This window comes from Rhinopithecus roxellana, chromosome 7 (assembly GCF_007565055.1).
Source record: "Rhinopithecus roxellana isolate Shanxi Qingling chromosome 7, ASM756505v1, whole genome shotgun sequence".
In the NCBI taxonomy this organism is placed as follows: Eukaryota; Metazoa; Chordata; class Mammalia; order Primates; family Cercopithecidae; genus Rhinopithecus; species Rhinopithecus roxellana.
The window spans coordinates 124898713-124922845 of NC_044555.1; the positions used below are offsets into that span (position 1 = coordinate 124898713).

Below are 24133 nucleotides of genomic sequence, written 5' to 3' on the forward strand. Positions count from 1 at the left end.
GGAGGGAGAAAACAGAAAAATTAACTCAGCAGATCATAGACTAAAATGTAAAGACTAATATTATAAAACCTATAAGAGAAAATATGAGACCAAATATTTGTGAACTAAGGCTAGGGGAAGAGTTCTTAGCTACAGCACCAAAACTATGATCCATAAAAAGAAAAATTGAAAAGTTGCACTTTCATCAAAATTAAAAATGTTTGCTGAAGTCAAAAGACACTGAGAAGGGGATTAAAAGAAGCCACAGACTACGAGAAAGTATTTGCAAAGCATGTATCTGATGCAAATCTTGTATCCAAAAAATACAAAGAACTCTCACAACTCAACTACAAGACAACAAACAATTCAGTTTAAAAATGGGCAAAAGATTTGAACAGACACCTCAACAAAGAAGACATAAGGACAGCAACTATATGAAAAGATGTTCAACATCATCAGTCATCAGAGAAATACAAATTAAAATCACAATGAGATACCACTGCACACCTATTAGAATGGCTAATTAGAAGTGGTCACCTAATGAGACAGGTGTTTTCTGTGCATAGATTCTCACAGAATTAGCGGAGCTGAAATAGCCTCTGTTATCCTCAGGGGGCATTATAGGAAAAAGATTAGCTCCTCATTCTATGTCTAAGTACCTCCTTGTTATCGGGTCATCAGGAATTTCGGGAGGTTAAGAATAATTGCCACTCTCCCATCCCCCAAAGTCTAGCAGTTCTAACTGAGGGGTGGGGACCAAGGGACTGGAGTGGAGTGCTTTATTCAGGGGTGGTCCAGTTTATCCTAGGCTGCCTGTCCCTGCGGGTGGTCACAGGCTCCTCAAGCAAACACAATCCAGTCAATAGCAAATGGAACCTCCAAGTTACTCTCTGGGAGGCCTCTGGAAGGGGAATGGCCCCTAGTCCCCTGGGAGCTCTTCTGGGCAAAGGCAGTGCCCCAGCCTCAACTCAAGGCCTCTGGGCATTGGCCCAGAATGGACCCATCATGTATTCTAGTGAAGGGTGAGAGTGAGTGGTAGTCAGCCAGTTGGCTCCCAGAATTTTACACTCAGTAGGGTAATAACAACAATCTGATGATTGCTAAACAGTTCCCAGGAGTACAACATTAGGCCTTCTCTCAACGAAACTAACTTACTCTTATTTCTGCAATGAATGATGCTCAAAATGAAAATGGTGAAGGACTAAAGAAGGCCATGTTAATACAAATATTAACAATTTGAGTTTTGCTCACTACAGCACTGCCTGCCTTTCAGTATATTACAAACACACACACACACACACACACACACATACACACACACACACACACCTTCTATTACATCCTCCTCCCATCCTGTGCAATGGCCGAGTTAACAAAAAGCAGAAAAACCTGGAAAATCTCCCTCTTAGTTTCAGAAATGGGTGTGGCATGCCCTGCCAGCATTGCCAAAGAAGTGGTTGGTCCCTAGAGCCTGGCAAACTCAAGGGTGTGTGAAGGGGAAATGGTGACAATAATAATAACTGTTACAGGAATAATAATAACAGCAGTGAACACTTACTGGGTGGGTACTACATACAGGCACTCTGCTGAGTGCTTTATATGCATTGTCTCATTTAAGCTTCACTCCAACCCTGTGAGGTGGGCGCTGACTCCCAGAGTGGTTAAGTAACTAGCTCAATCGCAAATAGTCACACAGCCAGTAAGTTTGGCATATAAATGTAGAGAGCCTGTGCTCTTCCTCCTCTAGACAATAACGTGTGTTGGGAAGGATATTGGGTCACACTGGAAGAGGAAAGGAAGCTTCAGGAGAGTCAGGTGTTCTGAGAGGCAGGAAGTGCCCACACTGGGCCAAGAAAATAACCCATCAAGAAGGTGGCAACTTGGTTGGGCGCGGTGGCTCACGCCTGTAATCCCAGCACTTTGGGAGGCCAAGACAGGTGAATCACCTGAGGTCAGGTGTTCAAGACCAGGCTGGCCAACGTGGTGAAACCCCGTCTCTACTAAAAAATACCAAAAAAAAAAAAAAAAAAAAAAATAGCTGGGCATGGTGGTGGACGCCTGTAATCCCAGCTACTTGGGAGGCTGGGGCAGGAGAACTGCTTGAACCTGGGAGGTGGAGGTTGCAGTAAGCCGAGATCACACCACTGCACTCCAGCCTGGGCGACAGAGCGATACTCTGTCTCAAAATAAAAAAAATAAAAAAAAAAAAAAAAGAAGGTGGCAACTCAAGGGAAAGCTTGCTCAGCCTAGACAAACTACTTAGCTTGCTTCTTGTTAGCCTCTCTGAGAAATGTTCTGGCACTTTCCCTTGCAGACCTTCCTGCATAAAACACCCTTCCCTGCTCTCTGACCCTCCTCCTTACCCTGGAAGCAGGCTGGGGTCTCTTTGCTGAGAAACTTACCTTAGGGCATGATTTCCCAACCAAGAAGTCAGGGCCCTCTGGTATGTCCCTTTGGTGCTGAAATGTGCTGGGGAGGGGGCAGGGCAGTGAGAGAGGGAAAATGATGAGTGTGTGCATGTGGCAGGGGGATGTCTGGGAGTTTTTTATCCAATTAAACCCAACAAGGGTCAAGCTTCCTCCATGTCCAGCCTTGGGAGACACAGAATCAGTCGAAGCAATATATGGCTAGTCCTTAGCCGTCTGGGCAGAAACACATGAAACTCTACATTCTTCATTTCCCAGACGGCGGAGTGGGGAACAATTATGAAAATCTCTCTCCGCCACCTGAAGCTCTGGGCTTCCAGAGAAATCCCAAAACCCTAGGGAAAGGTGGGATCCAGCCAGCCTGCGACTGCCATGAGCACGTGTGGCATGTCAGTTTTCCTGTCATTTAAGTGCTCTACGTCTCCCCTGCCATCTCTCCCCCTCCCCAGGGGCCTGTGTGTGTGTGTGTGTGTGTGTGTGTGTGTGTGTGTGTCTGGTGAGGGAGGGGTTTCAAATGAAATCCCCTCAGCTTGGGTGGCAGGCTGGCCAGCCAGTTTGTATCTCCCGGAGTGGAGACAGGGGTTTGCACCGAGCCACCCACACTCGCTGACCTGGTCTTTTATGTGACACGCACTTGCCAAACAATCATCCAGGCTTCGAAGGTCAGTTTGTGGCCAGGGAATAGAGAGAAAGGCGTCTTTTCTTCCTTTTCTGCTGAGCCAAATCTCCCCCTTGCTTCCCCCCACCCCCCTTCAAGGTCTAGCCTAGGCCCGCATCCCTCACAAAGCCTTCCCTCCCTCCTCCAGCTGCTGCTGACCTCCAGTCCCGGCCGCGCTGGCCTCTGCTCCAACAAGCACAATTAGCACCTGACCAGCCACTGGCCCGACTGCTTGTCCTCGCCTCTGATTGTTTCACTGTCTTAGTCATCTCTTCCCCAGCGCCTCCTCCTCTCATCTCCCCCACGGCGCCTAGCATCGGTTGGGCACACAGTAGGTGTTAATAAATGTCTGTTGAATTGAAACTCAGCAGCCCCTATGAGGTCAGAACCCTCATAAGCACCCCGACCAGCAGTTTCTTGGCAACCAGCACTGGGGCCCGAGCTACAGGGCATTAGCAGTGCGGCTGCTATTACAGGACACACGAGGCTCAGCAGCCAGAGATTTGCAGGCAGGTTGGTGTTGATGAGAAAAGCCCCTGACCCTAGGAAAGCACCTATGGGATTGTGGGTACCTTGCAGGAGTTTCCTTTCTCCCCTGCAGAAGTAGTTTTCAGTCTGAGAACCACAAAGAGAATAAATTGGAAGAGAAGCCAGAAACCTCTTTGCAGCTTAGAAATCCAGGAGAGATGCCAAGCCCGGGTTGGGGTCAGGCCCTGCCCTGAGGACAGAAGGCTGCTCAGGGCCTTTCCCAGCTCAGTGGGTGATCCTGGGGAGACAGGGGGCGTGGCAGACATGAGCCCTTCCACTGTAGGGGGCTACAGGGATGTATGGGCGGGTCCCTAAGAAATGCCATCCTGCCCTGGAACCCAACAAATGACATCCTGCAAGATTGCCATCTGTAGCTCATGCAGAAACCAGTGTCCTGGCCAGGCACGATGGTTCACACCTGTAATCCCAGCACTTTGGGAGGCGAAAGCGGGCGGATCACCTGAGGTCGGGAGCTCAAGACCAGCCTGGTCAACATGGTGAAACCCCATCTCTACTAAAATATACAAAAATTAGCTGGGGAAGGTTGTGGGCACCTGTAATCCTAGCTACTCAGAAGGCTAAGGCAGGGAGAATTGCTTGGGCCTGGGAGGCGGAGGTTACAGTGAGCCGAGATCGCGCCACTGCACTGCAGTCTGGGCGACAGAGTGAGACTCCATCTCAAAAAAAAAAAAAAAGAAAGAAAAGAAAAGAAGAGAAGCCAGTGTCCCTTTCCCTCTCATTCACCCAAATCCTAGGCAAGACTCTGTGTGTGGGGAGGGTGGGGGGTGCATCGAGACCAGAATCTGGCCAAGGTCTTCAGGCAAAGAGAAGCCCCCAAGTCTAGGGTGCTTGATCCCCCACACTGGCTCAGGGATTTGATCCCGGCTTCCAATTACAATTATTTACATAGACGATGTATCCCCTCTCCCTGGCCTCCTCCCATACCCCTGCTCTGACTCCAGCCCACACGAAAAGGTACACACAATCCCGGAAGGCAGGTGGTGTCTTCCTCACATCCATGTTTTCCTCACTGCCACTTCGTTGGGGCCTGGTACTAGGACTGGCTCTAAGCGAGTGTTTGCCGAATTGAATCTGAGTTTTTGGCGCTGCATTAGGCAATATCGTAAGGGCAGCTAGCACTTACTGTGTGCCATGTGCTATTCTAATAAGCATCTTATATGTATTCATTCATGTATTTGATCCTCACCAAAGTGTTATAAGGTAGGTTTCATGTGACAGATAAGGAAACTGGGGCATACAATTGACTGGGATAACATAGCTAGTAAATAACAACGCTGGGATTTCAACCTAGACAGTCAGGCTTTAAGAACTGGAGGTAGCTGGGCTCGGTGGCTCACGCCTGTAATCCAGCACTTTGGGAGGCGGAGGCGGGTGGATCACCTGAGGTCAGGAGTTTGAGACCAGCCTGACCAACATGGAGAAACCCCGTCTCTACTAAAAATACAAAATTAGCCCGGCATGGTGGCACATGCCTGTAATCCCAGCTACTTGGGAGGCTGAGGCAGGAGAATCACTTGAACCGGGGAGGCAGAGGTTGCGGCGGGCCGAGATCGTGTCATTGCACTCCAGCCTGGGCAACAAGAGCGAGAAACTCCATCTCAAAAAAAAGAACTGGAGTTAAGGAGTTCAAGATTACAGTGAGCTGTGACTATGCCACTGCACTCCAGCCTGGGTGACAAAGTGAGACCCTGAATTAAAAAAAAAACAAAACACTAAACATAAACAAAAACTGGATGTAAGATGAGAAAATTGCAGGGGTAGGGGATATTGAAAGGATGAAGGCCAAGCTTAAGAGCAGAAGAGTAGAGGTTTCCCCAGGAAAGCAAACTCCTCAGCCTGTGTCTAGTTGGGTCTCTGCGACACAGGGCCTGATTTTTGCAGGATGAGGGGCATTTTGGACATGCTATCCATCAGGCCCCTAGAGACAGACCACAGCACCCTCCTTTTTAGATCCCAGTATACGCCAGAGAAGACAGAAGCCACTGTGTCACCACTTAGCACTAGGTGAGGGAGAGTGGATTTTGGGCCCCTAGGTTGTCCAGGGGTGGGCGCCAGTTCCTGAGCAACCACCGAGCAAACAGTGCAGCAGAGGGAGGAATGCCAGACATAGTTGCAAACAAGCCACTCCTTCGGCTCACAGCAAGAGGCTGGGTGAGGGTGGTAGTATGGAGCCTGCTTCATGGTTCCCCCCCGCCGGACCAGCCCCCAACAAGAGATCTCAGGCTCTGAATCCAGCCCCAGAAACAACCACATGCAAGGTAGCCTCTTCCTCACACCAGCTGTCTGGGATAGGAAGTCCTCCCTGATAATCTTCACTGAACTCCAGAGAGCTCCCCATAAGCTGCTCCTGTACTGGATGCACTGAGTCTGAATTAATGGTCGAGAAAGCACTTTATAACCAGGAAAACCCAGTGTAACTAACTGCAAGGAAGGACTGGCATTCTTGCTGGGCATACGTGTTCCCCGGGCATTTTCAGTGCCAAAGTCTCCACAAAGGGAAGAGCTAGAACTGTTCCCTTCACCCACCTCCAACCTGGCACTCGGGCCAGGGGTCAGCTCGCAGGGGGTGAGTCCCCAATGGGCGTGCCCACCAGCTGTTGGGGCTGAGCAGTGGTGGTTCAGGCCCTGGGGTGGTGACCTCACTTCCGCTCCTACCTCCCCACCTCCCCAGCACTCCTCCCATTTGAGGCCCCACCAGGCCAAAATCGAGAAGTCCAAGGTTAACTGTTCCTTCCCACTTTAAGAGCTAATTAAAATAATTAGCCACAATGAACTGTCAAACATTAACCAGAAGAGGCTGCAGGACCAGACAGGCCTCTCTATCACAGGCCTAGGGATGAGGGGCAGGAATCAAATGGCCATCAAATCCCTCAGCTGGGGTATGGTGGGGGGCGGGGGCGGCCCAGGAGGACCTCACTGAGCCGAGGTGCCAAGGGTTCAGGAGGTGACTCTGGTCAGGAAGGTGATGTCCAGGCATACGGTGGTGAGAAAAAGGCGTCAGGATTAGGGTGCGGTGGAGGAGCCAGGAATTCATAAAGCGGTCATCGCCTCAGCAGTCCCTCAAGCCTCCAAAGCAAGGCGCTGGCGTGAGGGGACCCCGCACGGTGCGGCTGCTGAGTCCCCTAGGCGGCGGCCCGGGAGGGAACGGGGAGGCGGGAGAGCCGGGGAGAGCGGGAACGCGGGAGCGGGAAGGCTGGCGGCTGGCTCACAAGGAAACTCCGGCCCCTGCCAAGAGGTCTCTATTTTGGCGATCCAGTTCTCCAAGTCATAGGTCTGCGTGCGCGTGTAAGCGTGTGACCCTAAAGCCCTGGCCCCAGAAGCCCCGGGGGCAGTCGGATCAATCTAGCAGCTCCGCCACAGTCCGCCCCACCTCCTCTGCCCTCGGGCGCCCAGCTTCTGGGGGCCCCGCTGTCACGATCGGCCCCGTCACGGAACCCGGGCTGCTGGGGGCGAGGGAAAACAGGGGTCCAACCCCGACTCCCCGACTCGGGGAATCCATTCCATTTCCATCCCGGGATCGAGAGCCCGGGTTCTCCAGCACACGCGCGGCGGGGCGACGCCAGGGCGGCTCGCGACACGCCGCGACTCTCCCGCCCTTCCCCGGGCCCCCAGCCCCACGCTGGGGCCCCAGTGCTCTCGATTCCGCCCTCAGGCAAACTTTTCCAGGTCCCCGAGGGCTCGAAGAACCGGCGCCATCGACGTACCTGAGGCCGAGTGGCTCACGGGCCCAGCTTGGTCGCCGGGCCGGGGTCTGTCTCCGTGGTCCCCTCCCCGCTCCGGGGGCCGAGACGCGGGTCCCCAGCCCCGCCAGCCCGTCCTCTCCCCTCGGAGGCCGGGCGAGTGGCGCCGGGAACTCGGCGCCGGCGAAAGGAGAAGTGGAAGTCGAGCGCGGCGCCCGGTCCGTCCCCGCGGCCGCCGGGGCCGCAGTCCCCCGCCCTCCCTCCCCGCCCGCCCTTCCTCCCCGCCCGCCTGCCCCCGCCACCCCGCGCCCGTGACTCACCTCGGCGCCGGGGCAGGCTGGTCCGGGCGGGCGAGGCGCAGGGCTCCCACACGTCGCGCCGCCAATGGCAAGTTGGAGGGAGAGATGCAAATACCAGGTGAGACGGCGGCGCCCCTGATAAAACGGGGCGGGGGGCGGGGTGGAGCGCGCGGGGAGCTGGGCGGACGCCGGGGAGGGCCGGGCCAAGACAGGGGGCGGCAGGGGCACCCGGGGAGGGGGCGCGAGCCGGCGCAGACCTGCACCGAAACGAGCGAGCGAAAGGGGAAATTGCACTAGAGACACACACGTCCCCGCAGGCGGCGGCTGGGGCGGGCGCGAAGGAGGCAGGGCGGGAGGGAGGGAAGAGCCGGAGGGAGGGACCGACGGGAGGGACCGCGGGCGGGCGGGGTGGGGGAGGGAACGAGGGAGGGACGAGGCATCTCGGTGGAAACAGCGCCCCTCCGCCCCGGCCCGCCCGCCGCGGTCGCCAGCACGGCAGGGGGAGCCGTGCCAGGGGCCCGCGCGGCCTTTCCTTCCCCTCGCGGCTCGCTCGCGCCCGGGGGACCACGAGGCAGGGCGCCCGCAGAGCCCGCGTCGTGCGCCGTGGCCCGGGCGGGCGCCCCCTACTCTGCTTCTTGCCAGCGGGCCCCGGGGCTCTCTGCTCCTTCGGCACCCTTCCCGGTGCGAAGCCCCCACACAACGCCCCGCAGAGAAATCCCTTCCCCGCGGACTCGGGAAGGTTTCGTCCAGCCCCCTCGGCCCGTGCAAGTGGAGACTTGCTTGACGCCTTTGGGCCAAGCCCTGCGCTCCACATTATTGAGCTCCTGGGGTGTGCGGGCCCCAGCGGGAGGGCGGGCCGTGCGGCGGGTGAGGCCGCGAGATGCCCAGAGGATACAATTTTGCAACGATATGCCCGACTCCGCAGAATCCGGGGCGGAACACCTGGGGTGACTGGAGAGTTTCGGCGACTTCTTAGGGAAGTCGAGTCTAGGACTCCTGCGAGGAGTTGGGATGGGGGACGCAGGGAAGATATTAGTCAGGGTAAGGGCTAGGGGGAGAGGGGCTGGCCCAGCAAGTGCAAAGACAGCCAGAGTTCGGGTGCTGGAAGAAAGACCATGCCTACCTTTCTTCCCCTGTCCAAAGCCAGGCTGCTCTACTCCACGCGCCCACTTGAAAGCCACTCACGCACGCTCCCCTTCTATCTCCCCTTTGCCCTCTCTGACCTGCCTCAACATCAACACCGCCCCCTACATGGATCTGCGGATAGGAGGCTCTGGAGAGAGTCTCCCGGGAATCGTTACTCTGTATAGTTCCACGTGGCCTTATTGGGGGTGGGGGGCAGCCAGGCCTAAGCCTTGGCAGAAAGCAACAAGACTAAAGGGGCCCCAGGGGATGTGGGCCTTCTAAAGGGCTTCAGGTTGAAGGACCTGCTCAGCCTCCAGCATCGGCCTGCTTCTCCTGCCTTGGGAAAGGATAATCCCAGGCGCAGGACTGGGGGACAGGCGTGGTGGTGGATGATGGCCACAAAGGCAGCTGCAGATGACAAGTTCCCAGGGAAAGATCCTGTGGCTGGACTGGGGCGCCGGCCCCTGAGACCTCCTGGGTACTCGGAATCGAGTCCCCAAAACAAGCACTTTGTCTTTTACAAGTGGGCATGCTTTTCCCAGGGGATTCCAGATCCTGGAGACACACAGTTCTCTGTTGGCCTCTCATCCACGAGGGTGCCCTCCCAAATTTGGGGTAGGTCCCAGATGTCCCTAAGCCCTCTTTACCTTGACTTTGAAACTCACGAATGGACACACACGTCTGCACATGCGCGCGCACACACACACTTTCCCATTTTGCTAAGAGTTCAGTGGGCTGTAACCTCAGACAGACCTGGGTTCCTATTTCAGCTTACTATTTACCAGCTGTGTGACTTTGGGCAAGTCACTTAAACTCTCTGAGCCTCATTTTTCTTCTTTAAAAACCAAACAAAACAAAACTAGGCTGGGCGCGGTGACTCATGCCTGTAATCCCAGCACTTTGGGATGCCGAGGTGGGTGGATCACTTGAGGTCAGGAGTTCAAGACCAGCCTGGCCAACATGGTGAAACCCCATCTCTACTAAAAATACAAAAACTCGCCTGTGTGTTGGTGCGTGCCTGTAGTCCCAGCTACTCAGGAGGCTGAGGCAGGAGAGTCACTTGAACATGGGAGGCAGAGGTCGCAGTGAGCTAAGATCGCACCACTGCACTCCAGCCTGGATGACACAGCAAGACTCCATTTCAAAACAATAAATAAATAAAATAAATTATTTTTTTATTTTTATTTTTATGGGTACATTGTAGGTTTATGTATTTATGGGTTACATGAGATGTTTTGATACAAGTATGCAATGTGTAATAATCACATCAGGGTAAATGGGGTATCCATCACCTCAAGCATTTCTCCTTTCTTTGTGTTATATACAATCCAGTTATACTCTTTTAGTTTAGTTGATTTTTTTTTTTTTTTTTTTGCCCAGACTGGAGTGCAATGGTGCAATCTCCACTCACTGCAGCCTCTGCCTCCCAGGTTCAAGCGATTCTCCTGCCTCAGCCTCCCGAGTAGCTGGGACCACAGGCATGCGCCACCACACCCAGCTAATTTTTGTAGTTTTAGTAGAGACGCGGTTTCTCCATGTTGGTCAGGCTGGTCTTGAACTCCCGACCTCGGGTGATGCGTCCACCTTGGCTTCCCAAGGTGCTGGGATTACAGGCATGAGCCACCGCGCCTGGCCTTAGTTATTTTTAAATGTGCAATAAATTATTGTTGACTGCAGGCACCCTGTAGTGCTATCAAGTACTAGATCTTACTCATTCTAACTATATTTTTGTACCCATTAACCATCCCCACTTCCCTGCCCCCAGCCTCGCTTTTCTTATTTTTAAATTGGAGACCATACGAACCTACCTCCCAAGGCTGTGGCAAGGACTGAATGAGATTAAAATGTCTATGGCGGTGTCTGGTGCCTAGTAAGTCTTCAATAAATGTTAGCTCTCTTAGGCGTCATGTTCATCTTCATTTCCCTTTCTCAACCCAGCTCTCAGGAGAAAGTATGACAGGGCCAGGGCTGAAGTTGCTCAGGACTAATGGTGGATCCCTCCCGTGAGTGAATGTAGTTTGAACCAAGGCTGAAGCCTCAAGGCAGCACGCAAGGAGAGGTTTTCCTTTTGGGAAGGGCAGAAAGACAGGTCGGCACTGCCAACCAGCTCATGGTGACTGGCCCTAACGCCTGCCAGCGCCCTGCAGCCCACGGCTTGTGGGAATCCCATAAGTTCCCACCTTCCCCAGCCTCTCAGAACTAACCACAGCCCCATGATCTGCGCATTGCAGCCAAAGCAAGCCCCACCTCCCTTGATGAAAAAGGCTGACCTCGCTTTGGGGAGCCGTGGGCCACCTGAATGACCTTCCTGGCTGCTCTTCTCCTTTCCCACACGGCTCGCCGCTCTTCCACTTACCTGCTGGGTGAGCCCCAGCCAGATGGGGCCAGCCAGGCTGAGATCACCACTCTCCTGACGACAGCCACGCTGTTTCTACCAATGGCTCATTCCCTGACTTGGCAGGAATTCCCCTTCTCGAGTTGCCCATGGATGCCCAGCCTGCACCATGAGCGGAGCGCTCTGAGCCTTTCTCCTTCCAGCCCTGCTTCCCCCAGTCTCCAACCCTGACTGGGTGGTCTCAAAACTTGAGTCCTGCAAGGAGCGGAGGGGCCTCTGTGTTGCCCACAGCCCATGTCGTTCCACCTCCCTCCTTGCACACTCAACTTGTCCTTCCACTTTAACAGCTTTCAGAGACCTCTTTGTCTCCTTGTTCTTTTTTTCCAGAGGCAAGGTCTTGCTGTACTGCCCAGGCTGGAGTGCAGTGGTACAATCATAGCTCGCTGCAGCCTCCAACTCCTGGGCTCAAGGGATCCTCCCTCTCTTTGGCCTCTGGGGTAACTGGGACTACAGATGCACGCCACCATGCCTGGCTAATTTTTGTATTTTTTGTAGAGACAGGGTTTTTCCATGTTTTCCAGGCTGGTCTTGAACTCCTGGGCTCAAGTGATTCTCTCACCTCAGCCTCCCAAAGTGTTGGGATTACAAGTATGAGCCGCCATGCCTAGCCTTTATCTATTTTTTCAAGCAGTGCTTGATAGGCCATGTTTTCCTGCACATCACCCCAGGTTCTTTGGAGACGAGGTGGCTGATTTCTCCCTCCCTCTGCTCACTTAACTCCTTGTCCTCAACAAATTCTATTCAAACTTGTGGCCAGAGCAAAATACCACAATGCCACAGTTTCTGTGGCCAGAGCCTGAACATACCACCATAGACACATACTAGAAAAGTTGCCTATTGGCCAGGCACAGTGGCTCACGCCTGTAATCCCAGCACTTTGGGAAGCCGAGGCGGGTGGATCACCTGAGGTCAGGAGTTCAAGACCAGACTGACCAACATGGTGAACCCTCACCTCTACTAAAAATACAAAAATTAGCTGGGCATGGTGGTGGGTGCCTGTAATCCCAGCTACTCTGGAGGCTGAGGCAGGAGAATCACTTGAACCCGGGAGGCAGAAGTTGTAGTGAGCCGAGATCATGCCACTGCACTCCAGCCTGGGTGACAGAGAGAAACTGTGAAAGAGAGAAAGAGAGAGAGAGAGAAAGAGAGAAAGAAGAAAGAAAGAGAAGGAAAGGAAAGGAAAGGAAGGAAAGGAAGGAAAAGGAAAGTTGCCTATCGATCAGAATTTTTGGAACGAGGAGTGTATTCAAAAGCTGGGAGAGAGGTTATGGTGTAAAAGGAAGCCTCCCACCTATAAATCCGAGAAGCCCCCTATAATCCTTCCTATAAAGCCAGTACTCATTCTTCTGTTGCATTCAATAACCCCAGGTTTGCCTCTGTTGGGTTTACGTGACAAGGCCATGGGTATCCAAGTGGCACGCAGAGATCTCCAAGTCAAGGTTGTATCTGGTCAGCATAAGCAGTGTTTGTTCTAAAAAGCTTGTTGAATAGCTGCAAAACAGAATTCCTTTCTTCAAGCAGTGCCTGATAGCCCATGTTTTCCTGCAAATCACCCCAGGTCCTTCTTTTTTTTTTTTTTTTTTTTTTTTTAGACAGAGTTTTGCTCTTGTTGTCCAGGCTGGAATGCAATGGTGCAATCTCAGCTTACTGCAACTTCTGCCTCCCAGGCTCAAGTGATTCTCCTGCCTCACCCCTCCTACCTCAGCCTCCCGAGTAGCTGGGATTACAGACGCATGCCACCACGTCTGGCTAATTTTTTGTATTATTATCATTTTGAGATGGAGTCTTGCTCTGTCGTCCAGGCTGGACTGCAGTGGCAGGACCTTGGCTCACTGCAACCTCCGCCTCCCAGGTTCAAGCTATTCTTCTGCCTCAGCCTCTCGAGTAGCTGGGACTACAGGTGTGTGCCACCATGCTCGGCTAATTTTTGTATTTTTAGTAGAGACAGGGTTTTACTATATTGGCCAGGCTGGTATTGAACTCCTGACCTCGTGACCCACCCGCCTCAGCCTCCCAAAGTACTGGGATTACAGGTGTGAGCCACAGCGCCTGGCCACCCCAGGTTCTTTGGAGACAAGGTGGCTGATTTCTCCCTCCCTCCCCTCACTTAACTCGTTGGCATGTGGATCTGTGTGCAACATGGGCTGGTTATACCAAAACTTTTCTTCACCGATGATGGTCTGTTGCCTTGGCCTATATTGGGGGTGGAGGTGGACTCAGGTTAAAGCACAGGCATGCAGATGAGAGGATGGAGTTGGTAGCCACTTCCCAGATCACAACTTTCATTTGCACCACCCTCAGAGGCTGGGAGGCATTCATGACTGGGGCTCTTGGAAAGCCACTCGGTCCCTGCAGCTCACCCTGCTCAGTTTACAATCATTAAAACAGTTATACTTTGGCCAGGCGCGGTGGCTCACGCCTGTAATCCCAGCACTTTGGGAGGCCGAGGCGGGCCGATCACGAGGTCAGGAGATCGAGACCATCCTGGCTAACACGGTGAAGCCCCGTCTCTACTAAAAAATACAAAAAATTAGCCAGGCATGGTGGCGGGCGCCTGTAGTCCCAGCTACTCGGGAGGCTGAGGCAGGAGAATGGCGTGAACCCGGGAGGCGGAGCTTGCAGTGAGCCGAGATCATGCCACTGCACTCCAGCCTGGGCGACACAGCGAGACTCTGCCTCAAAAAAAAAAAAAAAAGAAAGAAAGAAAAAACAAACAGTTATATATTTCTCCTCCCAGCACCATGAAAGCCCCTACAAAACTTCAGAAGATCACTGGCTTTCCACCTGTCGTCAAGCTGGACAGCAGCTCAGGAGAGCTGGCTGCCTGGAGGAGATGATGCCGACACAGGAGGTGCTGCTGGCCGTGAGTAGGTGCTCGCCACATCAACCCTGAGCGCTGTGGCTGCTGGGAGGCACTACCCCCCAACCCCTGACAGCTGGGGAGTGGGCCTGTTGTTTGGGAAACAGATTCCGTGTTCTTCAGGAGGGCCCTCTGGGATGGTGGGAAATTTGGAGGGTGGGGGAGATGGAAAGACCCAAACGTGTGGTTCATTTGAAAAGGAAAAAAAAAAAAAGTGAGGATGAAGTGGCTTTGGGCAGAGTCAGCAAATGAGATGAGGGCAAGCCCCCTGAAGTCTCTAACTCTACTGATCCCCAACCTCTACCTTGGAGCCAAAGCTCAGCTTGCAAAAGTCCCTGGGACCAGGGCAAAGAGCCCACCTGCCCTGGGCTCCTATCAGAGGCAGTACAACATCCAGGGGTTTGGGGCCACTGTCCAGTGGTGCCAGACTTAACCCCTCAGCCATGAATATCTGCTGGCCCAACACCTGTCCTGTGTTGTCTCTTTGACCTCTGATGTGTCCTCAGAGTGAAGCTGGGGAGGCCCTGGCCTTAGCTGATCTCCCCACAGCTCCGTGCAGGCGAACCAAAATTGTCAACACAGGGAGGTTTTGCCAGAGCGAGCACAAAGTGAATTTCTGCAGGCCCTTGAGTGTGCTGGGGGACGGGGACACAAGTAGCCATCAAGCTGGCATCTCTTCCTCAGATGGAGAGGAGACCCAGGGGAAGGGAGGGGCCTCCAGTCATACTGCACAGGGCTCTATGTAGTATATAAAGTGAATGCCACTGCCCAGAAGTGTGCAAGGAGGTGGCAGTAAGGCCAGATTCAGGAGAGTTGGGGAGGGCACTTGGAGAGGAGAGATCAGGAGGGGCTCAGACTGGGACACCACAATGGGACCATGGGGCCTGGCCCCAGATATCCAGGACTAGGGATGAGGTAGGATGGGGGCGTGTCTATGAGGGGAACTCATTAGCCCCCAATTTCATCCACTCTGCATTCTCCCAAGGGGCAGGCCCGGGCTGAGGTTTGTACCAGGATGTAGACAATTCTGCTCTTTGGGATTGCCACAATCCACTGGGAAGTGAGGACAGGCCTGAAACATTTGCTAGACAGAGGCATAGCAGAGGCCCAGTGGAAATGCAGCCACTCTCCGGTTTCCCCACCCTGCCCCCACATCGGGGTTGAGGGTTGTTGTTGTTGAATGCAGAAAAATATAACAATGTGTATAAAGGTGCAGTATGAGTCACTTCACGGAATGTCTAGGCCCCTTTGCTGGCAGCAAACAAGCTTTCCAGCCCTCTTTTGAGGAAGCCATCCAACTCAGCGGCTGCTGCTGGTTTGTGTGTGTGAGGGTGTGTGAATGTGCATGCGGGTCTGTGTGCAACATGGCTCTCTGGGCCTTGCCTGCCTATGTGCATGTCTGTGTGGGTCTCACAGATGTGAGTGAGGGTGTAACTGTGTTCAGGGTGTGTGTGTGTGTGTGTGCATATGCGTGTATGTGTGGGCTCAAGTCTTGGATGTCAGGTCCCCTTGTGCATGCGTGTGTGTTCGTGGAGGGCGTGTGCATATGTCTGTCTGCAAAGCAGTATGGTATGTGAGCCTGTGTGTCTCAGGGTGTCTACGTGTACATTTTTTCCTCGTCACTGCCAAATTATCTTCCCATCTCTCCCCTCATGAAGAGAAGGGCTGACCGAGTGGAGCTAGCAATCCAAAAGGGAGGCGGCCAGGGACGAGAGAGGGACTGGAGGGAAACCAAAGCAATTCCACTCTTCAGAGGAACGTGTCAGCCAAGGATGAAACTGAAACCGAGACAGCAGCTCAAAGGCACCAGACCCTGGGATCGTCCAGGGGCTTCGATTCCTCCCACTCCCCCACCCCCTCCAGCCAGCTGTGGAGATTAGTCAGCCCAAAATTCCCATCCCTGCAGCCTTAACTTGGGGTTGAGTTTGTGATGCTGAGTTAGAACTTGGACCCGTGGTTAGCACGTGACCCCATTAGCTCCCATTATCACATTAACACAAATTAGTATATCAGATCCTCTCCTGGTCACCTAGGGGGGCTTGGGGAAGAGCTCACGGCTCAGGTCCTGCTCTAGGAGAAGAAGCCGGTGCCGTGGCATCAGGAGAGGGCACAGGCTGAGACTGCAGGTCAGGTTGGGGACAGAAAGAGGGGGCAGGGGGGTGTTAAGCTTTGCTGATCTGATCTTTTTCCTCGGTCGTGCTCTGGGAGGAGACACCTTGGGGAGAGGGCTGGTAGAAAGGAGGGGGCTTCCAGGAATAGCTGGGCACCGCCCTGTAGGAAAAAGGCCCGGGCTCTGAGGTCTGGGCAGGAGACAGACGGTATTTCTCCTGGCACACAGTGAGACCTGGGAATGTTTAGGATCCTTTGGATTCCCCCGCCCCTTCCCTTTCTTTATGGAAAGTCTTTAGATAACTTTCTCAGATGGTTTTGGACACCCTGAAAGCAGGAGAACTGGATGGACTGAGAGGGGAGGAGAGGCACCCAGAATGCTAGCACAGGGTGCAGCTTTTATTTCTTGGCACAGAAAAGAGGGACACACTCTGCCCATAGATTTTATGTCAAGTTGTATCACAGAAGTGGCCACTTCAGCTTCTGGAAAGGGCGAGGTTGGAGCCCCCAACAACTTTTCCCCACAGGTTCTGGCCACAAGGTTATTTTTGTGCCTTAATATTCTCAATATGTTAACTGAACAGCCACCTCATAACCACCAAGCACCACAAGGATGTCCAAGGCAGCATCATGGCTTCTAGAGCTCAGGGCCTGCGAGGAGTTAGGACAGGAAGTTCTATCTATGAAGACAGAGGTTGCAAGTTTGAGCCCCAGATGAGTCTCTTAGTTTTTTGTTTTTGCTTTTTTTCTTTTTTCCTTATATAGCTGCAGAAGACCGGGTTGACAGGCACGGAACACCTAACTGTCCCTCTAGATCCGGACTTGAGCAGAGTCTCTACCTCTCATCTCGGCCGAGCAGAGTGTCAGGCTGTGCCCCAGCCTTGGCCACAGTCTGCATCCCTGTGCTGGAGATGCGTTCTAAGTCTCATGGGAGCCAGGCTAGAGAGTGGCTGTTCAGGGAAACCCACCCCCAACGCCCTAGACACGACTCAAAGTTTCCATTCTACTGCCCGCGGGTCAAGAGCGCCATCCCCAGAGAGCAAAGACCGCCCGAAACCGCAATCCCTTTGCCGAAGTTAGGAGCCGCCCGGGGCTCTGTGGGACCTGGGAGGTGGCTCGAGAGACTGCAGAAGCACGCAGGAACCAGCCTCCGACCTGGGGCGCTCGGCCTTGGGGCTGATCTCCGTACTCTCCCGCCACTGGGGTGGGAGCGCGTCCTTCTCTCGAGTTCGGGGACCGCCCGAGAAGGGGGCTGGTGGCCTTTTTCCCTCCACCCCCTTTCTGGGCTCGCGCGCCTTCCAAGCCCCGATCCTGGTGGGGCTGAGCGCCCCCACCCGCCCAGCAGTGCCGGGCGCCTCTGCAGCGCCACCTGCACGCGGAACGCGGTGGCAGCGGCTGGAACTGGCGTCCAAGGAGGAGCAGCAGGAGGAGGACATATCGGCTCCTCTGCCCCCAGCTTTCTTCGCTGGCACGAGGCCTCCCTTCGCCGCCTCAGCCCCAAGCGACCTGACCAGCCCAGCCCCAAGCCTTGTCCCGCGCCCTCCCCGGCGCAGGCAGCCAGCGCCCCGAGCTTCCACTCCTGCTGCTGCGTTCTGAGCGGCCTCCTGCCCCTGGCGCCTCTTCTGGGGAAGCAGTGAAGTCACACTGGGCCCGATCCGCTGACTCATGAGAATGAGACTCTTCCCCGCTCCCCGGCACACCCTTTGAAACTTCCTCTCAATCCTTTCTTTTTTCTTTTTCTTTTTTTTCTTTTTTTTTTGCTGGAGTCTGGGTCTTTCGCCCAGGCTGGAGTGAAGTGGCGCGATCTCGGCTCACTGCAACCTCCGCACCCCACCCCCGGATTCAAGCGATTCTCCTGCCTCAGCCTCTGGAGTAGCTGGAATTACAGGCGACCACCACTACTCCCAGCTAATTTTTGCATTTTTAGTAGAGACAGGGTTTCACCATGTTGGCCAGGCTGGTCGTGAACTGACCGCAGGTGATCCGCCCGCCTTGGACTCCCAAAGTGCTGGATTCCTTTCTTTCTGCTCCCACCTCCCTTCCTCCTCCCGTCCTGACAGGCGAACTGGGGCGGCTCTGGGCTCCCCGAGAAGGATTCGGTGGGGCAGCTGGGAGGGCAGTGGCGGGTGGGAGTCCCCATGGAGACCTCCGCTCCCCTGTTCCAACCTGGCCACTTGTGCTGTTCTGGGGGTGCACAGGGAATGCCCAGGAGGGAATTGCATGTTTGCAAGATTGGGCAAAGCTCTCACTAAGGTATCCTTTTGTAATTAGCCACTGCATTCAGGGAGTGCCTGTCCAAAGGAAGGGGTCTGGGGATCTCCTTCCCTCCTCAGAACCTTGGGACTGCCTGGGGGGTTCACCTGGAAGCTGATGGCTCGTCTTTGGAAACACCTGTTCCAATGAACAAGTGAGAACACAGGCTTGCTTCAGGCGGGATGTGGAACAGCTTCTGCCACTGAAGGGACAAGTGTGGAGTGTTCTGAGCCTTGAGCTGTTCTGGACCCCAGCAGCAAGTCAAGCTGATCATCTGAGACGTCACTGGCCCTTTCTCCTGGAACCTGATAGTGGACCAGTTCAGGATAGGGTGGGGGTGACTTGGAGGCCCAGAAGTCTGGGTTTTCATACCACTCCCTTGTGCCACTAGTTTGAGGGCAGTGGAAGGGATGAGAGGATTGGATTGTCTCATCACCTCTCCACCGGGGTGGGAAACCAGTCACACCCTGGTTGCTTAGAATATTAGTTTCCACAAGCTGCCTAAGGGCCTCAGGCCCAGGCAGGGAAGGCTTCAAGCTGGAGGAGCCCTGCTGGCCTCTGGAACACCTAAAGCTCCCCTTTCCTTCCAGAGAGGCATGGTCCTTGAGCATCCTTTCCCACCCAGCAAATCCTGGTACTGGATTGGCATTGTTTCCCTGTGTGCAATTTCCTTTTGTCTGTACGGTAAGCCAAAGCTGGGTGTTGAAGTTTGCAAGCTTCCTGGCTTGCTTGTCACTGCACTTCAGGGTACGGCTCTGCCAAGGCCATGGTCAATATGGAAATGGCCATGGACTAGGAGCAAGGGGGGTGGGAGGTAGAAGGGCTGATCTCAGGGCTTGGGCTTATATGGCACGAGGGAGCTTTTCTGAGCTCCTACCTTGGTATTAGGTTGAAAGCCTGGGTTATGATGGCTGTCCACAGAGCAGTTCTGTAGGCCATGTTTGTTAGGAATTGGGAACCTGTAGGAATGCGTGTGCTAGGATCACGGCTGACAATAGTCCCACTGTCAAGCCTTCCTTGGGGGAAATTCTGGGTTTGAAGCCAAACTTTAGCTTAGGGGCTGAAGGATAACCCGTTTCATGGAGCCCAGTTTTGAGGCTGTCAAACTCTCCAAGGAGAGGAAATAAGACAATGTACAATGTACAATTTCTAGGGGTCCCAGGTCCAAATGTAACTGGGTAGGTCAAAGAAAAATAAACTATAAACAAAAGCCATAAACTAAAAACAAAACAAAAACCAGCAAAACCTGTACATCTAGTAGAGCCAAAGGGACAGCAGAGGCATTGGGAGATGGCAGCCTCTCTAGACCTTAGAGGTAAACAGCAACTGAGAGATGGAGAGATGAAGAAAGTCCCACGTAAACACCAAAAGACTGTTGCATACACAGGAGGTCAGGGCTGAAGGTGAGAGATGATCTAGTCTGTTCTCTCATTTTACAGATGAGGAAGCAGAGAGCTCAGAAACTAGTTGCCCAAGGCCATCCAGGCAGTGAGCGGCAGCACTGCAGCTGAAATCCGGAAGAGTGTTCTTTTCACTGTGCTCTTCTGCTTTGGGAGAAAACACACGAGCAGGGAGCAGCCCCTGGAACCCGAAGAGGAAACACAGGGAAAAGGGAAACAAGGGGTGGCCAGGCACGGTGGCTCACACCTGTAATCCCAGCACTTTGGGAGGCCGAGGTGGGTGGATCACCTGAGATCAGGAGTTCAAGACCAGCCTGACCAACATGGTGAAATCCCATCTCTATTAAAAACACACAAAAAATTAGCATGGTGGCATGGTGGCGGGCACCTGTAATCCCAGCTATTTGGGAGGCTGAGGCAGGAGAATCGCTTGAACCCGGGAGGGGAAGGTTGCAGTGAGCCGAGATCACACCACTACACTCCAGCCTGGGCGACAAAGCGAGACTCTATCTCAAAAAAAAAAAAGGGGGGGGGGGGCCAGGCGCGGTGGCTCAAGCCTGTAATCCCAGCACTTTGGGAGGCCGAGACGGGTGGATCACGAGGTCAGGAGATCGAGACCATCCTGGCTAACACGGTGAAACCCCGTCTCTACTAAAAAATACAAAAAACTAGCCAGGCGAGGTGGCGGGCGCCTGTAGTCCCAGCTACTCGGGAGACTGAGGCAGGAGAATGGCGTAAACCCGGGAGGCGGAGCTTGCAGTAAGCTGAGATCTGGCCACTGCACTCCAGCCTGGGTGACAGAGCGAGACTCCGTCTCAAAAAAAAAAAAAAAAAAAAAAAGAGGGGAAGACTGCAGAGATTCCGAGAGGAGGTGGGAGAATGAAAGATCTGAGGAAGAGTGAAGAGGGAGATGTGTAATCTCTGGGTGAAAGGAATGTCAGCTCCATCCTCTATGAAGCAGGGCACTCTCCATATTCTTTCCAAAGTGATGACAGAGAAGACAAAACCATAAAACGGGGGAACTATGATTTGGTCGGTGAAGAAAAAGCCTAGAATAGGCTGGGCACAGTGGCTCATGCCAGTAATCCCAGCACTATGGGAGGCTGAGGTGGGAGGATCGCTTGAACCCAGGAGTTTGGGAACAGCCTGGGCAACAAAGTGAGACCCCATCTCTATTTTTAAAAATGCCTAGAATAGATAGAACAGTAAAGCAACTGGTGAAGCAATGAAGTTCCAATCGAAACTCACATATCATACTCCCAGCAGTTAGGTGACACTGATAATCCCTGTTGACTTGTCTGTGGCCACCACTCAGTTATAAAGCCATTGAAGGAAGACTGGGACAATGTATTATTCATCTTCCTATCTCGAGAGCCTAGTACACTATGGCATGCATTAATTGCTCAGAAAATGTTAAAGAAATGAATACATTTATTTGTATATTATTTATAAATTCAATACCTGTGCTAGGTGCTTCCCTGAGAAGCATCTTTGTGTTGTACTGCAAATGCCAAGACATCCTAGGTGAGAACCTGCCTGGGAAACCACGTACCTCTGTCCCCCAACACAAGACACAACTCCTGGGCTTTCCCCAACCGAAACACAGACCTTGGAGGCTCCACCAGGACTAGGTAAGGTCTTCAGAAAGGCACAGGACTAGGCGAGTTTCACTGGGGTCTCTGCCTGATAGTGGTCCTCCAGAGGATATTTTGGCTATTTGTGTCCAAATTGTCAACCCCCTCTGGTCAAAGACCAGGAACACGGTGGTCAAACAAGTTGGGTTTATTGCTCATTGCCGCAAGAAAGAAGGCACCCCATGGGGGAATCATGACATGCCTCAGGAAGAGGGCGCTAGAAAAGACTTAGAGGATTCAGGTCGGGTCAGGGGATTTGGAGGAAGGTTTAAGGAAGTCAGGCTTTGTTCTGGACTGGATGCTGGTGATTCTGTGATTGGACTGAGTATCTTATCAACTCAATCTTATCTAAGAGGAGGGCAGACAAGAGTGAGGCTGAAGCTGCAATTGGTAAGGAAGCAGCAGCTACTCAGAAAAACCAGGATGGGGGTGGGAGGTGTTTGGTCATTTTCAAGGTTCAGGCAATGTTCATGTTTTCGTCTGTGTTCACATGATTATGGAGAGGTCTTGTTTTTGTCTCAATCCACCACGGTCACAGAGTAGCCTTGTATGATGCTGATGTCCTATGAATGTATGTTCAGCAGAACACCCAGATCTAGCCGTGAGTGCCAGGCCAGTTGGTAGCAACATCAAGTCCTGGCCGACAGTACCGGGCGAGCTTCCAGAGACGCCAGGGGCTGCTTTTCTTTCTGCAAATGTTCATTTTGAGAGGATCTCTGGTTTCCATCGAGGGCTTGGCAGTCCAGTATCTAAATATTTAGACCCTCCCTGTCCTCTTTGACCTAGTCACACCCATATGTAGAACCAGCCAGGCAGGGGAACGTCATCACTGGCTTGGGCTGAGTGTATCTGTGTGTGGTTTTGTGTGCGCGTGTCTGTGCCCGCCAGGAATTCCCTGATAAGATGGGAAAGAGACCAGAGGCAGTCTTACTTCACCTCTGGGCCCAGCAGAACTTCCCCTCTGCCCAGAAAGCAAGGCACTGGGAGCGAGTCCCAACAATCTCTAGGGCAGCAAGGGTGCCTGGCTTTTGGTGGAGTCAGGGAAGGACGTACAGAAGGGATATGGCAGCGGCCAAACTGGAGAGGAGCGGGAAAGGGAAGGGGCAGTGGGGAAAGGGAGGGGAGAGTTCCTTTGTATAAATGGGTCTCTTGAGAAGCTGCTGATTTTCCTTCAAGGAAGCAGCCTGCAGTAGGTCACTGTGGAGTCCCACCCCCAGCCCTTTCTGTTTAAAGCCTCTTGTCTCCAAAACAGGCCCTGATGATTATAACAACAAAAAAATCACAAATGTTGACCTCATCCTTCACTAAGAGGCTTAATCTAACCCCTTTCCAATCAAACTTCCTTCCTTCCCTCAGTTCCACCTCTCCACCTTTAAAAACATTAGGACACTCCCTGCTGTGGCTTACAGGTAGCCAGGCAGAGGTTAGGACCATCACTAAGTGGTGCCAAGGACCATCTGATACCGTTTGTGAAATGGCCAAGGAAAGCGAGGTTGAAGTCAAATGGGTGGGCTCCAGATGCCTGCTCTTTGGGCAAAGCCTGCCTCTTCTTCCCAGGGTAGGTCTAGCACTGCACTGCACTGTGGTGTGGTCCAGCTGATCACAGACCAGGTATTGAGGGCCAAACCTTGACTGGCACTGCTTGTCTGTGGAGTCAGAAATCAGACCCTAGAGGCCAGTGGCTCATGCCTGTAATCTCAGCACTTTGGGAGGCCGAAGCGGACAGATCACCTGAGGTCAGGAGTTTGAGACCAGCCTTGCCGTGGCGAAACTCCACCTCTATTAAAAATACAAAAATTAGCCAGGCGTGGTGGTGTGTGCCTGTAATCCCAGCTACCCGGGAGGCTGAGGCAGGAGAATCGCTTGAACCTGGGAGGTGGAGGTTGCAGTGAGCCGAGATCACCCACTGCACTCCAGCCTGGGCGACAGAGTGAGACTCCATCTCAAGAAAAAAGAAAAGAAAAGAAAGAAGTTGCAGCCCAGGATCCTCAGGGGCTTGGGCAGATTAAATGCATTCTGGGGTAAGTGGCAAGTTGTGACAATGAGTGAAGTGGTTATGATCTGAATATCCTCCCATAAACAACCTGAATTACAGACATCAGAGGCTACAAGACAGAGGTGCATTTTTAGTCAGCCCTGTTATCTAGCATTATCCAGCCAATTGACCAAGGACTTGCTCAGCACCTCACCAGGGTGCAGCATATGGTCCCCATCCTGAGAAGAAAACATGGGCTCTGCTCTGAGACAGCTGACAAAACCTTTAGAATGACTTAAAGAACAATTACACTCAAAGGTGCTAAGTGCAACTAGAGTTCAGAAAGAAATCATGCATGGGCACTAGTCCAACTGGTACCATGCTACCAAGGCAGGACTTGATGTAGGCCTTGAAAGATGAGCAGGATTTGGATAGGTAAAGGGTGGAGGGATGGTGTTCCAGATGTGAAGAGCATGAACACAAGTTTAAAGGTGGCAATAAACCAGGTGTGTGTGTGTGTGCATGTCCACATTAAAAGTCCCGGGGAAGGTGAGACAGGCAGAGTGGGCTTAGTACTACAGGAGACTTTGAACCTGATGTGGTTGGTGACAAGGAGTCACTGTACATTTTTAAACAGGGAGGGGACATGGACCAAGTGGTGGTTTAGGAAGTGGCCTAACAGCAGTGGTTGACTCAGGATGGCTGCTGTGGCTGATCTCTCCATTCCTGGCATGGCCACAGTACTTTTTGTGTCCTTCTATGGACGTAGCTCATTGTATTGGAGTTCTGCA

General features: G+C 53.1%; 2 protein-coding genes across 6 annotated transcripts in view; one reads left to right on the forward strand and one right to left on the reverse strand.

Annotated features, from left to right (window-relative positions):
- ELF4 (E74 like ETS transcription factor 4) overlaps positions 1 to 7885 on the reverse strand; it is a 47116-nt gene extending 39231 nt beyond the window's left edge. Inside the window, exon 1 of one of the 3 annotated variants that reach the window (XM_030934472.1) lies at positions 7613 to 7885. The gene's annotated coding sequence lies outside the window, so the exon portion shown is untranslated. Of the gene's footprint in view, positions 1 to 7316; positions 7518 to 7612 lie in introns of those variants that run through there. The other 2 variants (XM_030934471.1, XM_030934474.1) reach the window with 2 other exon arrangements.
- LOC115898719 overlaps positions 7573 to 24133 on the forward strand; it is a 41394-nt gene continuing 24833 nt past the window's right edge. The window contains exons 1-3 of one of the 3 annotated variants that reach the window (XM_030934475.1): positions 7573 to 7709; positions 13849 to 13978; positions 16846 to 17837. In XM_030934475.1, the coding sequence (XP_030790335.1) occupies positions 7677 to 7709; positions 13849 to 13978; positions 16846 to 17717 (1035 nt within the window). In that variant the 5' untranslated portion in view covers positions 7573 to 7676 and the 3' untranslated portion in view covers positions 17718 to 17837. Of the gene's footprint in view, positions 7710 to 13848; positions 13979 to 16845; positions 17838 to 24133 lie in introns of those variants that run through there. The other 2 variants (XR_004058407.1, XR_004058406.1) reach the window with 2 other exon arrangements.